Here is a 20,255-nt window from a genome sequence, read left to right as displayed (position 1 = left end):
ATATATTCAAAATGTTTTTGTTAAGAGAGTTTAGCTTGTATTTCTTCACTGGGCACCCAAAAAAAGCCTTTCTGAAGTTGTCTGTGAATACCAGGTTTTAAAAATGGTGCCAGCATCATGGGCTATGTGAAAGGCCGCAAAACACACTGCAAGTTTTAGAGCACAGCTCTTAGGCGCCCATTCCTGCGGCGAGCGTCGGCGTCCCTCATAACCTAGTGAACGAGCACAGTGAAGGATGAAAGAGTGAACGCAGAGCGCAGTGGGGGATGAAAGAAGGCGATAGCGAAGAAAGCACGAGAAGGAAAGTGGAGGAGTAGGATTTGGTAAAAGCGTAAGAAAAGTGTAGTGCGGTGATCATGGCTACGGGATGGCGCCAGAGTAGCGTGCATTGTCTGGTCTGGGAGGTCTGTCTGCAACAGCTGCTGTGAATTGTGCCCGCACATCACCAACGCGCTGCCTCTCAAAATCTCTCAATTAGCGAGGCAGTCATGCCACACTTTGCTCCATTTGCAATGTGTCACACGAGACAGTTTGTCCGCACCAGCCAATATATTGTGAAATGAAAACGCGTATAGAGCTGCGCTCAGATTTCGCATTAGGCAGTATCGTAATTGTTGGTGAATTTTTTATGTTGGTGACAATCATTCCAGTGACGAGAATTAGTTGCTGGACAATCAAAGTAATGAAAATTTTGACTTTGGAGAATTATGAAGCGCTAGTACCACAGATTATGAGTCAAACCATATGGCCAGCACTGGTACTGGGGTTGTTTTGACACAATTTGCCTCCTGTGTCTCCCAGGTTTGCAATCACTGGATCGCCTGTATGCTGTGCTGTAGAGGTACATAAGTAAACAATACACAATGTCATGTGCAAACTCCTTTACCAAGAGAGGTTAAAGCACCATAGGCATTTTGAGTATAATAAGGGGACAGAGATGAACATGAATCGAGATGGCCCCACTGATGGAAAGATTCGTATTGTATTGACTGAAATGGGCACTGTTTTCCTCATTAGATGATTTATCTTTTGAATTCTTCAAAACAAATCTGAAAGATTACCTTCAGTGCCCGCGGGCAGCAAAAGCGTGACAAAAAAGGGTGTCCTATCACATGATCGTCTATAGGCAACCAGCACTGAAACGTTGTGTTCCAGCACCAGTGCTGCAACACATGGCTTAGTGGGCAGAGAAAACAATCTTTAGTAGGACATGCTTAGTTTTCACGTCAGCAAATTCAACACTTCTCTTCAGGCACAAGTGTCCAGTCTGTGACCGGACTGGCCACCGACGTGCTAGAAAACGTAAGAGCACATGCGCTCCTCGGAAGGCTCATTGCTTACGGACAGAGCTTGGCCGGACATGCCGGGTGTTATTAAACGTAGTTATGGCCGTGCGTCTGTCATTGTTCAAGATATTGTATCATTTTTGTTGTACCTATCAGACTGTGTCATATTTTAGTAGGAAACTCAAACTGCCGTAGCAGCTTGTTACGAACGCTGGTTCCCTATTAGTGTACGCGGCTCCTCTGCCTTCTTTAAATATCAAAATGCAATACATTTGTTTTCTATTATGTTTTTTCTGTAACTTTCAATGTGCAGCATAATCTCGGTTACAAATGAAAAAAGTTGTGCCATGGCCTCTGAGATTTTGGGGGCACATGCCATAGCCCATTCTCGAAGGCCATAGTGGTGCTGTGAGAACTCGTGCCCACAGCCAAAAGAGGGAGCCCCATTGATACTAGCTAGCACTAGAATTTGCAGCACCCACAGATGCAGCAACCTGGTACAGCAGCATTTTATTTTCAGAAGGAGGTGAAAGAGTCGATGCAGACAGCTACTGAAAGTTGCACTCACTCCTGAGAAAGCCACCTACCATTCTGCTTTCTTAATTTTCAGGGCTGGCTATAAACATCGCTCTTCTCAGTGTTGCTGGAGTCGGGACTTCTATTTTTTTTTAGAGTTTGCTCATATAAAAAAATTCTACTTACAATATTTCTGCACATTTGGGAAGTAACAGCAGCAGGTATAAACTCCTCAAAGGATGAGCGTTTCGTTGCACCATTAAAAACTAGGTCCTTAAAAATGGGTTGTCAGTCCCTTTGAAAACAATGTCATCAACAATGCAGATCTAAGCAAATCTGCACTTTTCATTGTTTTCAAAATTTCTCATTGCAGTTAAGAGTTATATAAAGGGTACAATTACTGTTGCCAACATGGTAATAAATACATTAATTGCCAATTTTTGCCTTCTTTTTCACTCAACTGCAAGTGAAAACAGCCCACTGGCAAGCATGTAAACATTCACTAATAAAGAACAATGTTTCAGCGATGTGTACATGAACCTGATGTGCAAATCTATGAAAGGATTAATGAAAAAAATTAACTATAATCGTGATGGTGCTTTTTGCTACAAAAAGGGTAGCATGACTCTGGAAGTGCATTGGATTGGACTAGTTGGCACATTCCTGGAATGTGAAGGAAACAGCATATAAACACTATGAATCTCAGAATACAATGTCACTAAATAAATTTTTTTTCTTTGTTTTGAAGTCAATATATAGAGCACAATCTGCATGTGAAAAAAGGGGGGGAGGGAGTACATAAAAAAAATTATGTCACAGTTTTGCCTGAAAGACTAACATAGATAGTGATAGCAGAGTAGTAGATGACTGCATGAACTAATGTCTGCAGTTTTTGTTGGCCTATAAATTGCAGTAAACATTGATTACCAATTGAAATTGCGAAGCATGGTGTCATGTGCAAAGGCAAACAAAAGGTCTCGCTCAATAGCTGTGAGCACTCTCTGTCGCAACAATGCCATGATGAAGAGCGCCGGCAGTAAGGAATGAATGGTTCATGCTTAATTGCATTCCCAAAACTTAGATTAGCAGTCTGCAACACCAGGATCACATGAAGACCGTGCTTCCCAAGCCACCAGCCATCTTGGCTCACCCTCATCCGAAGCAAGTTCGAAGCAAATAATACTATAAGGACATTCTAGCTCTTTAAAAAAAAAAACTGGTGTACTTGTGACATATCCTAGAGGCAGATGTTTAAAAACAGGTACCAGCCACATTATTCTTACTAAGCAGACGTGCCATGATCAGTGGCAGGCCTTAACTGGGTAGTTTCAGTATAATGTGCCCCAATGTAGTTAGTAACATAATTGGTAACATTATATTAATTATAATATAATAACATTGTTGCTTGTTTAACAAGTAGTGTCCATCTCATCAAGTAATTTAGTTGAAGTGAATGTATTCTATTTGCTACAGGAAATTTTCAAAAGTTCTGGACAGCTTGGAGAAGCACCTGGGATTGCTTGCATGTATTGTTTGCCCATGGTTGCAAAGCTTTGTGCCTGTATTTGCAGAACAATAAGTTGTCAAGCGAGAGGTTTTAAGTGTGTTGTGCAATAGTCCTTTGTAATTTGACAGTTGACGGTGTGGCAATTTATTTTCATTTGTACGACTCTTTTTAATTGCAGAGAAATGTTCTATCAGATGAATCGTTTTGTTTGTCTTGCCTTTAGTATAATGCAGGAATAAAGATAATGCGGAGAGGTAGGCGTTTAGTTTGTAAAAAACTTTAGGAGTGCAATATTTCCAGATGTGTGCACTGTCAAACACGTCTACTCAGATGAAAATGCAAGTTTCGCAACGCGGCCGCCCTGCGAGGGAAGTTTAAAGGCCCTCACTGCTGCGAACACTAATCGGTCGTAAGATGACTGGAATTGCGGATTACGTGCTGATTTTGTGCAACATAGAAGCACAAGTTGTTGATTTATTCAGTAAATAAAGTCAGGTTGGTGTAATCATTTTCCTGTTCTATTAATACATTCAATAATTCGGACATTTTTTTTTCTGGTCCTGTGAAATCTGAAATGAAGTTTTACTGTACCATGTATTCAATACTATCCCATAATGCACTCAAGACTTTGGGTGTAAAGTAAAGCACTGTAAAGCTCTTCTTTCATTTCATAGATTTCTTGGGTAAGCCATATTTGTTTTTATTTTAGCTAACTGGTTGATGAACTGTTATCAGCTGAAGTATGATGTGATGCAGCAACAGCTGTTGGTACTTTCATGCTATCAGGGGTGTGTGTCATACTTCAAGGCAACAAGGCATGCCCCTTTGTGAAGTGAAGCTTTTTATACTCTAAACCTTGACAGTGGATGTTTCAGAGCAGGTTTATTTTCCTTCCTTCCTTTTTAACCCTGAGTATTCGACACATAAAAACAATTTCAGATAACAGTTGGCTTCTGCTCTCTAATATAAGCATTGTAGGGTTCACACTATAAAATTTAAGAATTAAAATTTTAGAATGTGATGCGATACTTGGGAAATCTAAGCTTGTCTACTGTCCCCTGAGCTGAATTGTACAGCTCCCAATTGAAGGGCAGCTTTTCTTTTTGTGAGTGTTAAGAAATGCCTACATTTGTAAAAGAATCAACTAATTTTATGACACTCTCTGCGCACATGCTCAAGAGATAGCTTTATTTTCATAGCATTTGTTGGTCATAATGGTATCTTTTTGTATTGCTGTGGCAAGAGTGGGTTACCAACAGTTGCATGTCTTGGACTGGTGCACAGGGCACCTTTGCCCGTTGCTGTCCATGTGCTTTCTTTCTGAAAGCAGTGCAAGGGGCGGATATAAAAGGAGTAACCTCTGTGGCAGGTGCTGCTTCTGTTTGTGGTGGGAGCCCTGCTTGTGCTGGCCTACTGTGCCAGGCGGCAGGAGTGTTCCACTTACCAAGAAGTGGTGCTGCGTGTGTGTGGGCCACGTTTCTGGAGCTGCTGCTCACTAGCAGTGGCACTCTACTGCTACGGGACCTGCATCACCTTTCTAGTCATCGTAGGGGACTTCTCAGATCGCAGTGAGTACTTCTGCAACTCCACTTCCACTTCATGGCTATAGAGATAACGGAGTAATTATGGATGAAAGGACAGTAATGAGGAATACAATTCGACAGTATTTTAGCTGAAATAAAGTTATCTGTAGAATGGTATGTTCTGCTTAGAGTGGATGATAGCTAGTCTATTAGAGCAGCAGGGTTAGATGGATTGATGAGATTACTTAATTTATCACACAAGGATTGGGTGCAGTTGTTGCCACAGGACAGGTATAATTAGAGATATTACTAGGCTTGAGTCTGGTGATGGTGGCATTTAAATAGAAATGGTATAAGTTAGGATGGTCTCATGCATTAGTTTGTTGGCATTTTAGTGTATGTTGCAGCAGAAAAAGGTGATTTGTTAGCAGAGAAAACACAATTCTTGGCCAAAGGTAAATGATTGCAATTTCTCTTTCCCAAGAAATGATTGCAATGTCCGTCTTGCACAACGTCCCAAAATTCGTAGTCTGTTTGTAGATTTTGGTAATTTTTCTGCAGGCTAAGCCTACAATAGTTATCTAAATTATCTTGTATTAAATTATTTGATTCTGTGCATTACTTTCTATAAATGTTAAATAAATATCCTTGGCCATGTGGCATCAGTATGCAATGTTGGACTTATTTAATCTTGTGAAACCCATTAATAATTGCATGTTGTCACAAGCAGCTACATTGGGAGTCTGAATGCCCACTGATTCATTTCTTTTCTGGCATACTGAGTGTGTGCTTCCACTAGATGTAAAATGATTCGTTGTTGTGATCCGCAAGGATGGGTGGAGGCAGGCGAAGAGTGAAACCATGAAAATTAATGAGTGCCTGGAGTTTTAAGCAGTAAAGATATGTTAGTTTGTGTTGCTTTGCTTTTTTAGAGCACTAGGCATCTGAGGCGGTAGTGGCACTTTCATTCATTCATTCAGCATATGCTGCAGTGCCAATGTGGCATTACAACAGAAGGAGAAAACACATGTATGAATATGTCCGATTACCACATGCATGATGTGATGGCAGTGCCATACCATTGTTTGATGCTGCCCTCCAATCTAGTGTGCCTTTACCCTAAAGACATCATTGGAGCACTGTGCGTTCTTGCCTGTTTGTGTGATATTGGACATAGTAAATACTGTGTTCTGCAAAGATGAAACTGACATACTGACATTGTAGGCCGCGTCAGTGGTCCTGAAAACGCAAGAAATATAGTTCTATACTTGAGTTGCACGATAAATAAGATCACAAAAGCAGATCACAAAAGTTTCTACAAAAGCAGAATACCTAAAATTCTGTTAACACTCTCCCCTTGCCAGACACCAAATCGTGGTCCACTGTACAAAAACTGTTGGAACAATTGTCAATTTCAAATTATTTTTGCTACCAACAGTCTCGCAGGCAAAAAAGAATGTGACAATAACAATTTTACAGAATGTGTGCGTTGAAGATGGTTCTTGCCTTAGCTAGCTATAGTATAGTAATCTAGAATGCAGTTTCTTTTCCTACAGTAAAATGGTGGTTCCTTTAGAATTAGGCTCGAATTTGAAGAAATTAATATATTTTTTTCAAAGGCAGGAAATACTAATGTACTTGAAATGTTTTGAATGCAACTCTGTTAAGGAAATTAAATTCTCTTGTAGTTTAAAGGTGGACAGCAATTAATGGTTTTAACTGACCAGCTTCCCATGCTTCCTACATAAAGCAAGCATAGCAGCCTCATGCTTGCAGTGGGCCTCGATGCTGTGTTATTGGAAGAACGTCCTTTGTTTTTCAGAAATAGGTGCATTACATCACCACACATGAATGAATGGATAGTGGCAATGATTTTATTCATGTACAGCTTGACAACTTTAACTTGGTGTGCCAGACTTTGTGTGTAAAATGGTATGCCCAAAATTATGGTATGTCTTTGTTCTTGCTGCCATTAACTTTGTAAATTTTTCCATGGAAAGGAACATTCACGTATCTGAGGTAGCCCTGCTGTAGTTTGAATTACAGTAGTTGATGCCCTGAAAGGTGCGTCTGAGCATGGGAAATACCGTGAGCAGCCATGCCATTTACTAGTGCAGCATTCCAGGTTTGTCAATTCGCAATGGCACCACTGGCAGCATACATCAGCCACATGGTGCCCATACAGAATACCATGCTGCTGGGCTCGGAAGAGTTGTTTGGCAGTTCGGCAAACATTTTGAAGGAACTATGTTTGTACAAATTTATTTTTGATGTGGCTTATGAGTATGTAACCATATTAGCAAACCAGCGCAGAAAAATAATTGCTAAGAAGATTCACGTACATGATGCCATTACATTGCTGTTCTGCAAGTACAGCTGTTGTATGATTAGAAACAGACTTCCTCTCAAAGTTCTTTGGTTTTAAACAAGTTTGTGCTGGAACTTCATCAATGATCGCAGTTCTAGTGTATTCCTGCTTTCTGTGATTTAGCTGGAGGACATCAACCATTTCATTTCGTTATGGCATTTGGTGTCACTGCCTGTGTTCTTGGGCGTTGCAGTGACAAAACTGTTGAAAACCACAAAGCCACTACGTACTTGTTCATGCATGTACAACACAACTCTGTTAGCACATATTCCAGAAACTGAACTTTTATAAAACTCAACTTGCTCTGGCAGCCTTTGCTATGCAGAAAAATGAAACAAGATACCCAGACAGAACCATGAAGAAGGAAACAATAAACTGCCTGCACACACTGTCCCCACCTTCATGTTCTAGTCTTTTAAGTCTGATCATGTTACTTTCTATGCATATCTGCAATGCAATTTGTAAGTTCAAGATTGGTGACAGATGTAAGTACAGGTGCAGTGGTGTCTCTCTGACATTCATTCTGCCTCATGTAAATGTACTGTCAAATAATGTCGGCATTATGGTATTGTCAAATTTCTTGGTGTTGGTAGAGTTGATTGAAGATTTGTTAAATTGCATAAACATTTTCATTTGTCACATTCTGTGGTTGCCTACAGCACTCGGCTATCATGAATATTTAACTAACCCATTTCGACATTACTCTCTTGCAGTTTTTGCATCTCTCTACGGGCCAAGCTACTGCATCCACTGGTTTATGCACAGGGACTTTGTTATTGTCACCGCATCTATTGTTCTCATCCTCCCGATGTGCTTTTCACGGAAGATTGATTTTCTCAAATACCCCAGGTACTGAACTAAATAGAGGTAGCACCTATTCATCTGAAATAGTGATATTGTCATTACTACAGGCTTTTGCTCTTGCACACTGTTGTAACATCATAATGCGATAAGGCGTGTCACATTTCTAACTTGTCTTAAAAGCTGCCATTGGATGTGCTTGGCTAGCAGATTGCCTGCATATAAGTTCTCTCCCTGAGTGCTATGCCATTGTTCGGTGGAGGCAGCCAGCATGCACCTCAGTAATAAGGTATTCTAACCCTTGCCTGGTAGTTGTATACAGTATGAACCAGGAGTTGCATATAAGTTAGTAGCAGGATGTGAGGTTGGAGTCGGGGATAATGAAGGCCGCTGTAAAGAGGGGCTTCTTGGCGGAACATCCAGGTGGCAACACTCGGAAGTGCTTAGAGAAGTTTCAAGTCCACATGTGCAAGTTACATTCTATTTCATTATATATATTTCAACATGCATCAATTCTTGTTGCTTGGTTCAACTCGGTGGTTATACCAATCTGGCTCAGACAATTGTTCATATAGTGCTTTATAGTTGGTACTGAGTAGAAATTGGAGAGGGACATCAATGGAAAAGCAGTACACACCTAGTTCATTTACTTTATGTTGTAGTATAGTTTGTACTAGTATTTTGAATGCTGCTAGAGTAACAATAGGAAATTGCTTTGTTCCTTTCACTGTCAGATATGACCAGACAGTAAAGGAACTAAGGGGTTTCTGTGGACAGGTTGACAATCGTGTAAGGTGACCCCAAGAAATAGTGCAAGCTAAATGTGTTTTGTTGTCCTAAACTTGTTACACAAACAGCCTGTCATGGAATGAATGGCAGTATGCTGTAAGACCAAGGCAGATGTGCCTAAAGCTCATAACATTTCAATTAACATAAAGCAACAATACAAGACTAACACAAAGAAGCATTTGTCAGATGTTATGTAAAAGTGTGACAAAAATGTGGAAAAAAAAAAAAACCTTGCGAAACAGAAAATTCTTGAATGCTTATTGAAATGTGTATATTGTGATCAGTGTATCTACATTTCATGGCGTTAGATCCAGGTTGAGACGGCAGTAAGTGACATTGTTTTAAATCCATAGTTACTGTAAACTGATGGTAGTACAGTTAAACCTCAATATAACGAAGTAGGTAAAATCGTCAATTTGCTTTGTTATATTGAAAATTCGTTGTATTGAAATTCGACCTTCTATGCAAATAAGTACAGTTGCCAATTGATTTTTCTTACACGGAAAGGGGCTGCAGAATTTTTTCGATTATCAGGCAATAAAAAAAAAGAAGCAAATTTAAATGAGAAAATTCATTTTGATGAATTTGTGAATCCGCGACGAATGATGCGGTTTCATGCCACGTCGACGATATATCCACATTGGTGGTACGAATTAAGTGAAGGCAGCCACGCTTTCGTTTGCATTCTGCCCCGGCGGCTGATATTGTGGCTCGCACTGGGACGACGCTATTATGAAAAGCGCCGGCAGTGAGGAGCGAATACTTCATCATGGAACATGGTTTTGAGGACAGGACAGAGAAGGAAAGCACAGAGGACAGTCGCCGATCTTTCTGTGTCCTGTCCTCAAAACTCACCGTTATAACCATATTCCATCAAGCCAGCAACCGATTAGCCCATCTAAGTCTCTTAAACGAATGCTTTGTCTGCCTCTCATTCCAACGGGTCACCAAAACTCAAGATTACGCAACCTGCAATACTAAATGCGTGGGAAGACAGCTTACGTGATGCCATGCCATCTCGGCACGCCCACTTTTTGCCCATGCGGTAGATTCTGTAAAGCAGGGTGTGACGCGCTCAGCCGTGCTTACAGCCAGGTGCAGCCAAAGCCAATATGCGCACCAAGTTACCCTCCTCCCCCCCCCGTTCGGCTTGCGCAAGTCCCGCCCCTCGTGCGCGCTTGAACGCGTTACCGCGAGCTCGGTCCCTTCCCCCTCTTTCTCTTTCCTCGTGCGGGAAGGCGGCACTCCTGAAGCCACAATATTTCTTGTCTCATCCTCGCACACTTTCACTCGCACCTAAACCACAAAGTGCCCCGAGCGCAATAGTATCTTATCGCACTTGGACTTTATGTGGAACATGATGTGGCTCCACTTTGGTGGTCGCTCGAGTCATGTCACGCGGTTTCAGAGGTGTGTTTGCAAGCAGCCTCTTGCAATTCAATGATTTGACCATCAGCGTTGGCGAAAGTTTCCATTTATTGTCTCGGCATTCCTTTGCAGCAGAAGCGAAATTTCGTTATATTGAAACTGCATACAAACACGCTTTATTATATTAAGGTTCTAAATAAAAGGTGTTCTATGACAAAAGGTTATGAAAAGTTAAATACTTCGTTATATGAAGAATGTGGTTATATTGAAGTTCGTTATATGGAGGTTTAACTGTAATACAGTCAAACCCCACGATAACAAAAGCCCTCAACAACGAAATTCTCGCAACAACGAAATATTTCGAAGTTCCCGGCGAAGGTACATAGGACTACATGTATTTCATATCCCTCAACGACACATCTTCAACCGGCAGCCCCGCCACAACGAAAATTTCTGCCGTAGTGGGTCGCTAGTTTTCTTCGCATGGTCTCAACATAACATCAAAAAGTGAAATCCTAATCAAAAATGTGCTAAAACATGTTTTTTAATCACTTCAGAGACTTGCTTGCTGCCACCTGTTGTTGCTTGCTTAGAGGCTAGTCGTAACACATAACTCATTTTTGCTGGCAACCATAGGATGCCACTTGACTTCCAGCTGCGACTCTGGCAGAAGCGGTCAGGCGACTTGTTTCTTACCCCTCGTTGTCCTCGTCGTGCTTGGCCGTTGTGTGCGGTAGTAAGCCTTGTGAACTGCCTCCTCCAGTAATAAAATTCTCAGGAGAACAAAAAAATTGGCCCCGACGATTTCATTATTGCAGGGATCAACTGTACATTTTTATTAGAAAGTGCTATTAGGGTTACACCAAGTCTTTGCAAATGAGGTCAAAAGGTTGTTTATTAACTACTGAAAGAACAAATGTTAATGTCATACTGAAACAATACAATAGTCTTGCAGCTGCAGCACATTTGGATGGCCTAGACAGGAAGTTGTATGGTTTGCCTGGTTCTGAATGTGTTCCATAGATAACACATAGCAATGATGTGTGTTACCCCAAGCAATATTTTCATAACTAAGAAAACAATGAAAAAAGGCGTAAAGGACAGGGTGAAAGGGTGAAAAATATAACCAAGCTTTGCTTATATTCTTGCATCATGGCATCATGAGTTCTAAAAGCGAATGATAAACATCCCCTTTCTGTGTTACTTTTATTGCAGTATATTTGGTGTGCTTGCTGCCCTTTATTTGGTTCTACTGATCGTGGTGCAGTACTTTGTTGGGAACTCGAAGTCATCTGGTACCAGATCCTCTCCCAGCTCTCTGGAAGATGTTTTGACTGCTGTTCCAGTAGTATGCTTTGGCTATCAGGCTAGTCAACCACTTCCTTATTCTCTGAATATGTTTGATGCTCTTTGTTCCTGCTTTGTTCAGTCTACAAAAACACCATGCTATATTCAGAACCATGCTTCTAGTAAGCCATGTTATTTCTTTTCTAATGTAATACTTTAAGTTGTGGCAACCTGAACTGCCAAGTGAATAAGAAGTACCAACCACTCTGTGTCCTACTAAGAATGCATAACGAATATACGGATGCATTTTCTTAGGAGCGAGTAAATCTCTGAAAATGCGAAAATGCAACTGTGAATAAGGTCAGCCTTGAGGGACGCAAGGCTGACCTTCTTGAAAAATCTTCTAGCCACAACTTGTTAGCTTCTCAGGCAGTCATGCTTAGTCTACACAGCTGCACTGAATACGATTTCCAACTGTGGCCTGTGGAGGCATGTACTGATAAGAAACTGCACTGTACTAAAAGTTTCTGTATGACCTACACTTGAACTTGGAAGGGCCACCAAAGAGTAACTCTAAATAAGTTTAGTCTAACGAAATACCCTTTTTGAGCTTGTGTTTGCTTCAGTTTGGCAAAGGGAAAGGTTACTACCGGACAAAATGAAGGTCCAAGTTTTATTTCAGAGTTTTGCATGCAGGCTGTAGCACCAGAATACGTTAGTGACATCATAGATTTCAATGTATATTTACATGTTTTTTGGTGGAACAAGTTCTCCAAGCTTGCTAGGTTGTCTTTGGTTAGCTTTAGAGTTTAATGTAATCCTTGTTTGCTTGTGAATGCTTAACTATTCCCATCCAGACATATTCAAAACCAATAACATTACAAGGAGTTAGTTCAAGAATTCTATGGTTATGTCATTACTTGTCCTTCATTTTCATCCTTTCTGGCTTTCCAATCTGTCATTCACATTTATGCTGATTTTTGGGGTATTCCAGCAGTGTAAGTTACCAATTCAGCTTAACTTTAACGTACAAGTTCCTTAATGTACAAGGAACACACAAATCACAAAGTTAGCAGCGAGCACAGTCGTTGGTCATTGAACCTAATCCCACTGGTTCAGTTCTGCTTTTTACATGTCTCATTGTTTACTCTAGATTTATCAGTGGTACTCATGTACATATGAGAATTAACAATGCTATTCCCAACATGCATGATAATTGATCAAATGTGTCTCCTTACTGTTCTACTACTACTATTTCTACTATATCTGCTATATATACTTGTACTATATCTACTATTTGGTGTTCGCACACTCCTAAAAACTAATTTTCAAACTGCTTTCAACATGGTACTGTTAGCCTGGGAACTTTGCGGGAGTTTGAAAACAGGCTTCTGCACCCATCACTCACGTGTGGTCAATGCTATGTGGGTGTTGTTGAAGAGTTACCTTACGAGAGCGATGGCTTTTTTTACATTTGTTAGAAGTGCGGAAGTACGGTATGTGTATTGATGTAACCCTCTGGTTGCGATAAAGTCAGTTCATCATTTTGCCATTAAATAAGTGCCATGTTGTCTTTTTTTTTTTACCCCCACAGTGCCATGTGAGTTCGGTCCCTATCTACTCGTGCCTTGAGGACCGGCGGCTGTCTACATTCGCCAAGGCAGTGCTCAGTGCCACCCTTTTGACAGCCTCGCTGTACACGGTAGCAGGGGTGTTTGGCTACCTGACATTTGGCCAGGGGGTTGCTAGCGATATACTAGAGCTCTATGATGCCCGTCAGCCACTAGTATTGGTGGGAATCCTGGCCATGGCACTCAAGATCATCACTACATACCCCATCCTTATCTTCTGTGGCAGGTTGGCCTTTTATATTTATTTTTTGCTCTGTTAAGTTCTTGCACCTCTTTAGCAGAATGCTATACCAGGTGCATTTGTTCTAATTGTGCAATATGTTCCTTTCCTGCTAAGCTAATGCTAGAAAAAAACTGTGGCAACCATATTTCACACGTTTGTGTTCATACATGCTTGCATGTACTATTGTGTTTGAGATATTCATCGACTGCAAATGACTGAGTGATATCAACACCAAAAAGTGGATTAGTGTTGAAACATTACAGAAAAAAAGAAAGGTACTGTGATGCCACTGAAACTAGGAGGTAGAGCAAAATAGGCAAATATAGTGTGCTTCATAGTACTGAATGCTGATTGGGTCATATTTAAAGATTTAGCTAATAGTAACTCTTACTGTTCACAGGACAGCAGTGGATGATCTCTACGGACAGTTGCGGAGCCTTGATGAGGATGGTAAACGCAATAGTGAGCTGCTTCGACGGATAACAATTGTGTCAATCTGGTTTTGCACCACGGTTGTCCTGGCCTGCCTTGTACCAAACATCAGCATTGTCATCCGTATCATTGGCTCCCTTGCTGCTACCTTCATTTTTGTCTTTCCCGGTATGTATGTACAATGCATAATCTTAGACTTGCTTTAAGGAACAAAATATTTGCAAAGGCTCGCAAGTTTTTGTGTTCAGCAATTTTCTATATATTTTTCTGTTCATAATACTTGCTGAAAAGGAAAATTTGTGTTGCAATACCCTTGAGATCACACAAACCCGCCTCCTTCAAATTTTGATTTTCTCTTCTATTATACAGATTCATGCACAAGGTAACAAACTTAAAGCTGAAGCTATAAAACAAGCATGCTTCGTGTCCTCTTTTTTTTTTTTTTTTTGTATCCTGTCAGCTGAAGGCCCCTCGCCTTCGCTCAGGGGGTCCGCGAGCCGCGACCAGCACGACAAAGGACCAGTGGCACAAAGAACAAAAACTGCTTTAATTTACGACATAATGAAACACTCAAACAATTACTGCAGCCTCGCGGCCAATAGCAGAAAAGAATAAGGCAAAGAAGCAAGCAGCAGAACAGCGAGGCAACAAAATATACAAGCCAAAGGGAGCAACGAAAGAATGGCCGTTAAAAACCATCAACCAACACAATCTTTCGGTCGATAACAGAATGCATAAAGCGCAGAAAGCAAGCAAGCACCGAACCAGGCGCGCCGACACAGTCCCAAAAGCGAACAAGAGCACTCTTTCCGCGGACACAATGCAAAAACACTTTTCCCCCCGCTCTGCTGCACGCTCGGAAAGAAACCTAGACGGGCCATGCCCCACCAGCGCTTCCCCAGGCCCGCGCCCCGAAAAAAGCCCCGAGTGCCGTCTCCGCTGCCTTCTTATCGGGCAGCCGCCTTCCCGGCAGTCCCCGCCCGAGTTCTTACGATAACGCGATCGGTGCGCATGCTCCATGCGACAAGTGCTGTTGCGGTGCGCGTTTCAAAGGCTTCCCCCATGTGCGCTGCAGAGAGCTAGGGCCCAAGGGCCCGACACAGCTTAGCAATATAATATGCTTTTTTGGTTATATAATGTTGGCTATAGTGTGATCCCTGTGATGCTAACAGCATGTTTGCATGTTTTTCGAACTACAGCAAAACCTTGTTATAACAATGTGGAAGAGGGAGCCATAATACTTCGTTAAATACATTACCATATAATGCGGATTATAGGTTGAGGCGGAATATAGGTCGACCCCCTTACATTGAAGCAAAGAAGTCAACATAAAAATTATAAGGCACAAAACTTTGTTTTATTTAGTGGTGCCGCCAGAGTCGTCACCTGCTCATTCGTCTGAGCTGTCTGAACTCTCGTCCGAAGACGACTGCGTTTCGCTGGCTGCGTCCCACATGTCATCCTCGTTGCTGTCCAAGGAGTTGCTAATGCAACACTTCTTGAATGCCCGCACCACCATATCGTCGGGCAGCGAGCGCCAAGCCTGCGACACCCATGTAGCTACAGTGGCGAGAGGCGGCCTGCGCAGCCGGCCGGTTGGGGTCGTCAAGTTGTCGCCGGCCATCCACTGATTATATTGTTCACGGACACAGTCTTTAAAGGGCTTGTTGAGCACAAAGTCCAGTGGCTGAAGTGTTGAGGTCATGCCTCCCTGAATGACGGCGAGTTCCGTCCTCCAGTCGCGGAGTGCCTGCATCACACCTGCCGTCAAGTGCCCGCGAAAGGCATCCAAGACGAGCATGCTCGGACACCGCAGGAGTGTGCCGGGTCGCCGATTCCAGGCGGTCTTAATCCAATTGAGCATGAGGGCCTCGTCCATATAGCCCTTTTCATTAACGCGAACGACAACATCCCGCGGGAAAGCCTCTTTCGGGAGCATCTTCCTCTTGAATATTATGTACGGGGGCAGCTTTCTGCCGTCTGCAGTACACGCGAACATCACCGTGAAGCACGAATGCTCGTTCCCCGTAGAAAGAAGCTTGACTTCTTTTGCGCCGCGTTCGCACACTGTGGTGGGCGACGGCATGTCGAACCACACCGGCGTTTCATAAGCGTTGCCGATCTGTCCCAACATGTAGCCATGCTGCTGCCGGAGAGGGATAACATAGCGCTGGAATTCGACCAGCTTGTCCTCGTATGCCTCTGGCAGCTTCTGGCAGATTGATGTGCACTGTCGAAGTGCAAATCCCTTGCGTCGCATGAAACGACGAACCCAATAAATGGAGCCCTTGAATTGTTCCTTGGGCAGTCCGGATTCTCGGGCGATCTCAATAGCTTTGATGTGGATTAGTTCCGCTGTCACGGGCAAAGATCTGGCACGATGCTCGTGGACGAAATCTGCCACCTTGTCTGCGAGCTCCGGGTGCACCGCGCGGCGCCTGCGAAAGGACGTCTTTCGTGCGTTGCAGGCAGACAGCTTGACTTTCTGCGTTCGCCAGTACCAGACTCTTTTTTCCGACGCGCCAAATTGCCACTGGGCAGACATGTTCCCATGCATTTCAGCATATTTGATGACTTTCTTCTTAAACGCCACGGTGAACTGACGTTGAGTACTCGTACTCATTTTGCGGGTTATCAGGAAATTAGCAACGCCAGGAACGATCGCTGCACAAAAAGGGAAGATGGCGTCGGTCCAACTGCGTAGGGCGCGTCCGTCACCAAGGAGGCGATAAGATCTGCGCTCCTACATGTTGCCAGACAACTATTCATGTTGTGCCAAGGGCCGGTATATAAGTAGAGGGGTGACCTTTTAGTAATATTTTTTTGAAAAAACCTCGACCTATATTCTGCACTATACAGTACTTCGTTATATCCATTATTGCACGTACTGCACTATGAATCTCTATGGGATTTCAAGGGAAATTTCACTTCATTATATCCTATTGCATTATAACGAGGTTTGACTGTACAGTAAAACCTAATTCACCTTTGATTTAGAAAATCGAAAATGTTGCACAACTTTACCATATGCTAAAGGGGATGAAGGCGAAAGGCCTACGTGCTCATGAGATTCATTACGTTACTTGAAATTTTAATTCAAATGCGTTGTTATTCTATTTTCTCCCACCAGAGGTTCTAGGTTCGAGTGCCTTAATTAGATGTGCCCTAATTAACACTCCCACCAAAGGTTGAGTGTTCACCTCTCACCGTAGGTTGTGGGTTCCGAGTGTCTTAATTAACTCTATCTTAATCAACTGTGCATTAATTAACCTCACCTTAAATAACACCAAAGGTAGTGGGTTTGGCTCTTGACCTTCACCATGTCAACTGGAATCCAACTTGGGGATATGGCTGGTTTGCCCATATCTCCATGTTGGGTCGTGGGTTCAAGTGTTTAATTAACTTTGCCTTAATTAACACCAAAGGTCAAGGGTTTGACTCTCACCCTAGGTTGTGGGTTCTACTCTCGACATTCACGGTGTCAATTGGAATCCAGCTTGGAGATATGGCCGGTTTGTCCATATCTCCAAGTGGGTTCGACTCCCTCCAAAGGTTGAGGGTTCAAGTCCCACCATAGGACAAGGTTTCGAGTGCATAAATTACCAGCCATGGTTGCTTAGTGGCTATGATGTTGGGCTGCTAAGCATGAGGTCGCAAGATCGAATCCTGACTACAGTGGCTGCATTTCGATGGGGGTGAGATGCGAAAACACCTGTGTACTTAGATTTAGCTGCACATTAAAGAACCCCAGGCGGTCAAAATTTCCAGTCCCTCACTGCAACATGCTTCATAATCAGATCGCGGTTCTGGAACATAAAACCCTATAATTTCTTGAGTGCCTAAATTAACTGAATCTTAATGAACTGTGCTTTAATTAACTTTGCCTTAACACCACAGGTCGTGCTGACCTCGACCTGTGGCGACTTCTTCTTCACCTCGACTTTACCCTTTGTTATAAATTGATGGCCTAATTCATCCTAATTAACACCGAAGGTCATGGGTTCGACTCCCATCACAGATCGTGGTGGACTCCTAGCTTTGCTGGCCTCCCAGCAAAGGTCGATGGTTCGACTCCCTACGAATTTTGGTACCGGACATTGGATTTTTCAACCCATGAGCAGCCATCTAAGGCTTTCGGCTTAATAATTTGAACTCTGTGCTTTGGTCCCGGCAGGCATATACCTTATTTAATGAAATCAAACTCTTGTTAAGTCAAATGTATTTAGCCCCACAGTGGTTAATTCGGACAATTCTAGGAGCTCGGTGAGTGCCGAAAATAGGTGGTGTCCAGAAACGTCTATGACGTGTTTCTGGCTCCCATAATTGCCTCCACCACATGCAGCCAGTAAAAGCATAGCCTTTAAGATCCGCATCTGATTATTTAAATTATGGGGTTTTATGTGCAAAAACCACGATCTGATTATCCTGTGGGTACCATCGCTGGGGTGTGGATTTGGGAACACATCCTCAGCAAAATCTTGATGGTACAAATCTCCTGAGACCACACAAAAATTTGTCAGCCAGAATTCGTATCACCCAAAAACGTAGTAAAATCTGGAAATTTAGGGGGGACGCGGCATAAAATGGCCGATCCGCTCAAGATTTCAATTTTTGTTTTATTCTAAAACCTTTCTTCATCTCAGGACAAAACATTTGAAAGGAATACGAAAAATTTAGAAGGAATTATGAGAAAACTGCACTTTTTTAGTGTTGTCTTCGAAATTGGGAAGAAAATCAGGTTTCAGGAGATGCTGTCGTACCACATAAGCGCGGCTTTTCGTTGATGCAGCGCCGCCATCTTGGTATTGCCGTAAACATGAGATCTGAGATTCAGATAGCCGCAGTGCTGTATTTCTCCATGCAGAAATACAGAGCTGCAAAAAAAAAGGGGAAGTGGGGAAGCTTGTGTCACGATTTGTTAATGCAGTCACATGGTGCACAGGGAGTGCAGCTATTGGCTAATGTGAATTGGCGCTTGTTTCACGCACATTTTGGCAACAGCGAGCTGTGCACTTCGCTTGTTTCAAAGCCGATATTTCAAGGTCTGCCTGGTTATCTTGAGTTTCTTTCATTGCTGCGTCCTAGCTGCTGCCTGACGGTGATAAGGACCTGATAGCAACTTTTCTTGCAGCAGCAAAGCTATTTCGTATTGTGTGATCTGCTGCCAATCTGCTAACGAACTGCTTCCAATCTTGCTAACAGGGTTACACATTGTTACTTGTGGTTGCTGGCTCCTGATAAAGTTTGAAAACGGCCCACAGATTGCACGATACTGTAGGACGGATGTTTATTTCTAAGGGGAGGGTTGGGGGGTTGTATGGATGGATGCGCAGGTTGGAATCGTTGAAGTCAAGGAATGACAAAGGTTGCCCTGGTAACAGGAATGCAACCAGCACATCAGCACGGCTGTTCTGCCAGCCTGGCAGCAGCCAATGTCTAGCACTACCATTACTGGCCCACCGGGGCTGGCTCTGCTGGGGATCGCGAAATGGCTCGATCGTTTATCATCTGCCGCAGCACGAAAGGCAATTCGTAACATTCAAAATTTAGCACATTGTAAGCTAATGGACTTGGGTCAGAACTATTGAAAAATTCGTATTGGACGTGATCGTGTCAAGATTATACTGTATGTACGATGCAAAAGCAGTGCTAGCATTGAGCTGGATGAAGCGGTGGAGTTTGCGTCACCCTAGTCGTCAGTAGAAATTGTAGCTGAATGATATGAACGCCTACCACTTCATGCCTATTTGTGCCTTCATAGCCTTTTTTTCTTGTGTTTGCCGCCGTGCATAACAGCGCATTGGACTCGTGCCTTCATAAATGTGTAGTCGGCATCCATGATCACATCGATAGCGACCACGGTTTCCTCTGCAGTGGTTGTTGCAAATTATAGTTTCATTTTGACTCTGCAATGGCTGCGCGTGCTATGTCACAAACACCGCGGAAGCTGTTGAGGATGAAGAGCGCCGGCGACATCACGATGGATGGATGATCTGTTGGTCACCAGATCGCTGGTGAAAAAATAAGCGGGGTGTGTGCACGTTTGAAAAGCTTGTCTCGGATGAAAACGTGTGGCGCAGCCGCGCTGCAAAGGAAGTCTTGAGGCTTTCGCCACTGCGAGTGATAATCATGTCACGAGACGACGAGAATTGCAGCTTCCACACTGCTTATGTGAATAGAATCGGGATTTGCTGATTCATTCAGTAAATAAAAGCATGTTGGCATAGTAAACATTTGTTTGTTTTCGTGATACCCTTGATAATTTGACATTCGGGTAACTGACATTTTTTCGCTCTCGTGAAGTCTGAATTAACCAGGTTTTAGTGTACTACATTCTGTTTGTGCGATTCTATGTATTAGTTCTGCTCTATATATGGCTGCTTCCAGGAATATGTTTTAGGTGCTTTGTATTTTTTGTTGTCTCGTGTACTCACAGGAGTACTGACTACCGTGGGTTCAAGCTTAGCAAGCTGCAGAGCCACTTCTTATATCGACTTGGGCAGTCTAACTCGCCACTGCACATC

General features: G+C 42.8%; 1 protein-coding gene across 1 annotated transcript in view; it reads left to right on the top strand.

Annotated features, from left to right (window-relative positions):
* LOC126545700 (sodium-coupled neutral amino acid transporter 7-like) overlaps positions 1 to 20,255 on the top strand; it is a 46,591-nt gene that overhangs the window by 8,102 nt on the left and 18,234 nt on the right. Inside the window, exons 3-7 of the mRNA XM_050193653.3 lie at positions 4,679 to 4,877; positions 7,914 to 8,049; positions 11,374 to 11,524; positions 13,040 to 13,302; positions 13,700 to 13,899. Of these exons, the coding sequence (XP_050049610.2) occupies positions 4,679 to 4,877; positions 7,914 to 8,049; positions 11,374 to 11,524; positions 13,040 to 13,302; positions 13,700 to 13,899 (949 nt within the window). The remainder of the gene's footprint in view (positions 1 to 4,678; positions 4,878 to 7,913; positions 8,050 to 11,373; positions 11,525 to 13,039; positions 13,303 to 13,699; positions 13,900 to 20,255) is intronic.

The sequence above is a fragment of the Dermacentor andersoni genome, chromosome 1, assembly GCF_023375885.2.
Source record: "Dermacentor andersoni chromosome 1, qqDerAnde1_hic_scaffold, whole genome shotgun sequence".
Taxonomy (NCBI): Eukaryota; Metazoa; Arthropoda; class Arachnida; order Ixodida; family Ixodidae; genus Dermacentor; species Dermacentor andersoni.
Note: the sequence above shows the minus strand (reverse complement) of the source record. Positions and strands in the feature narration are given on the sequence as shown.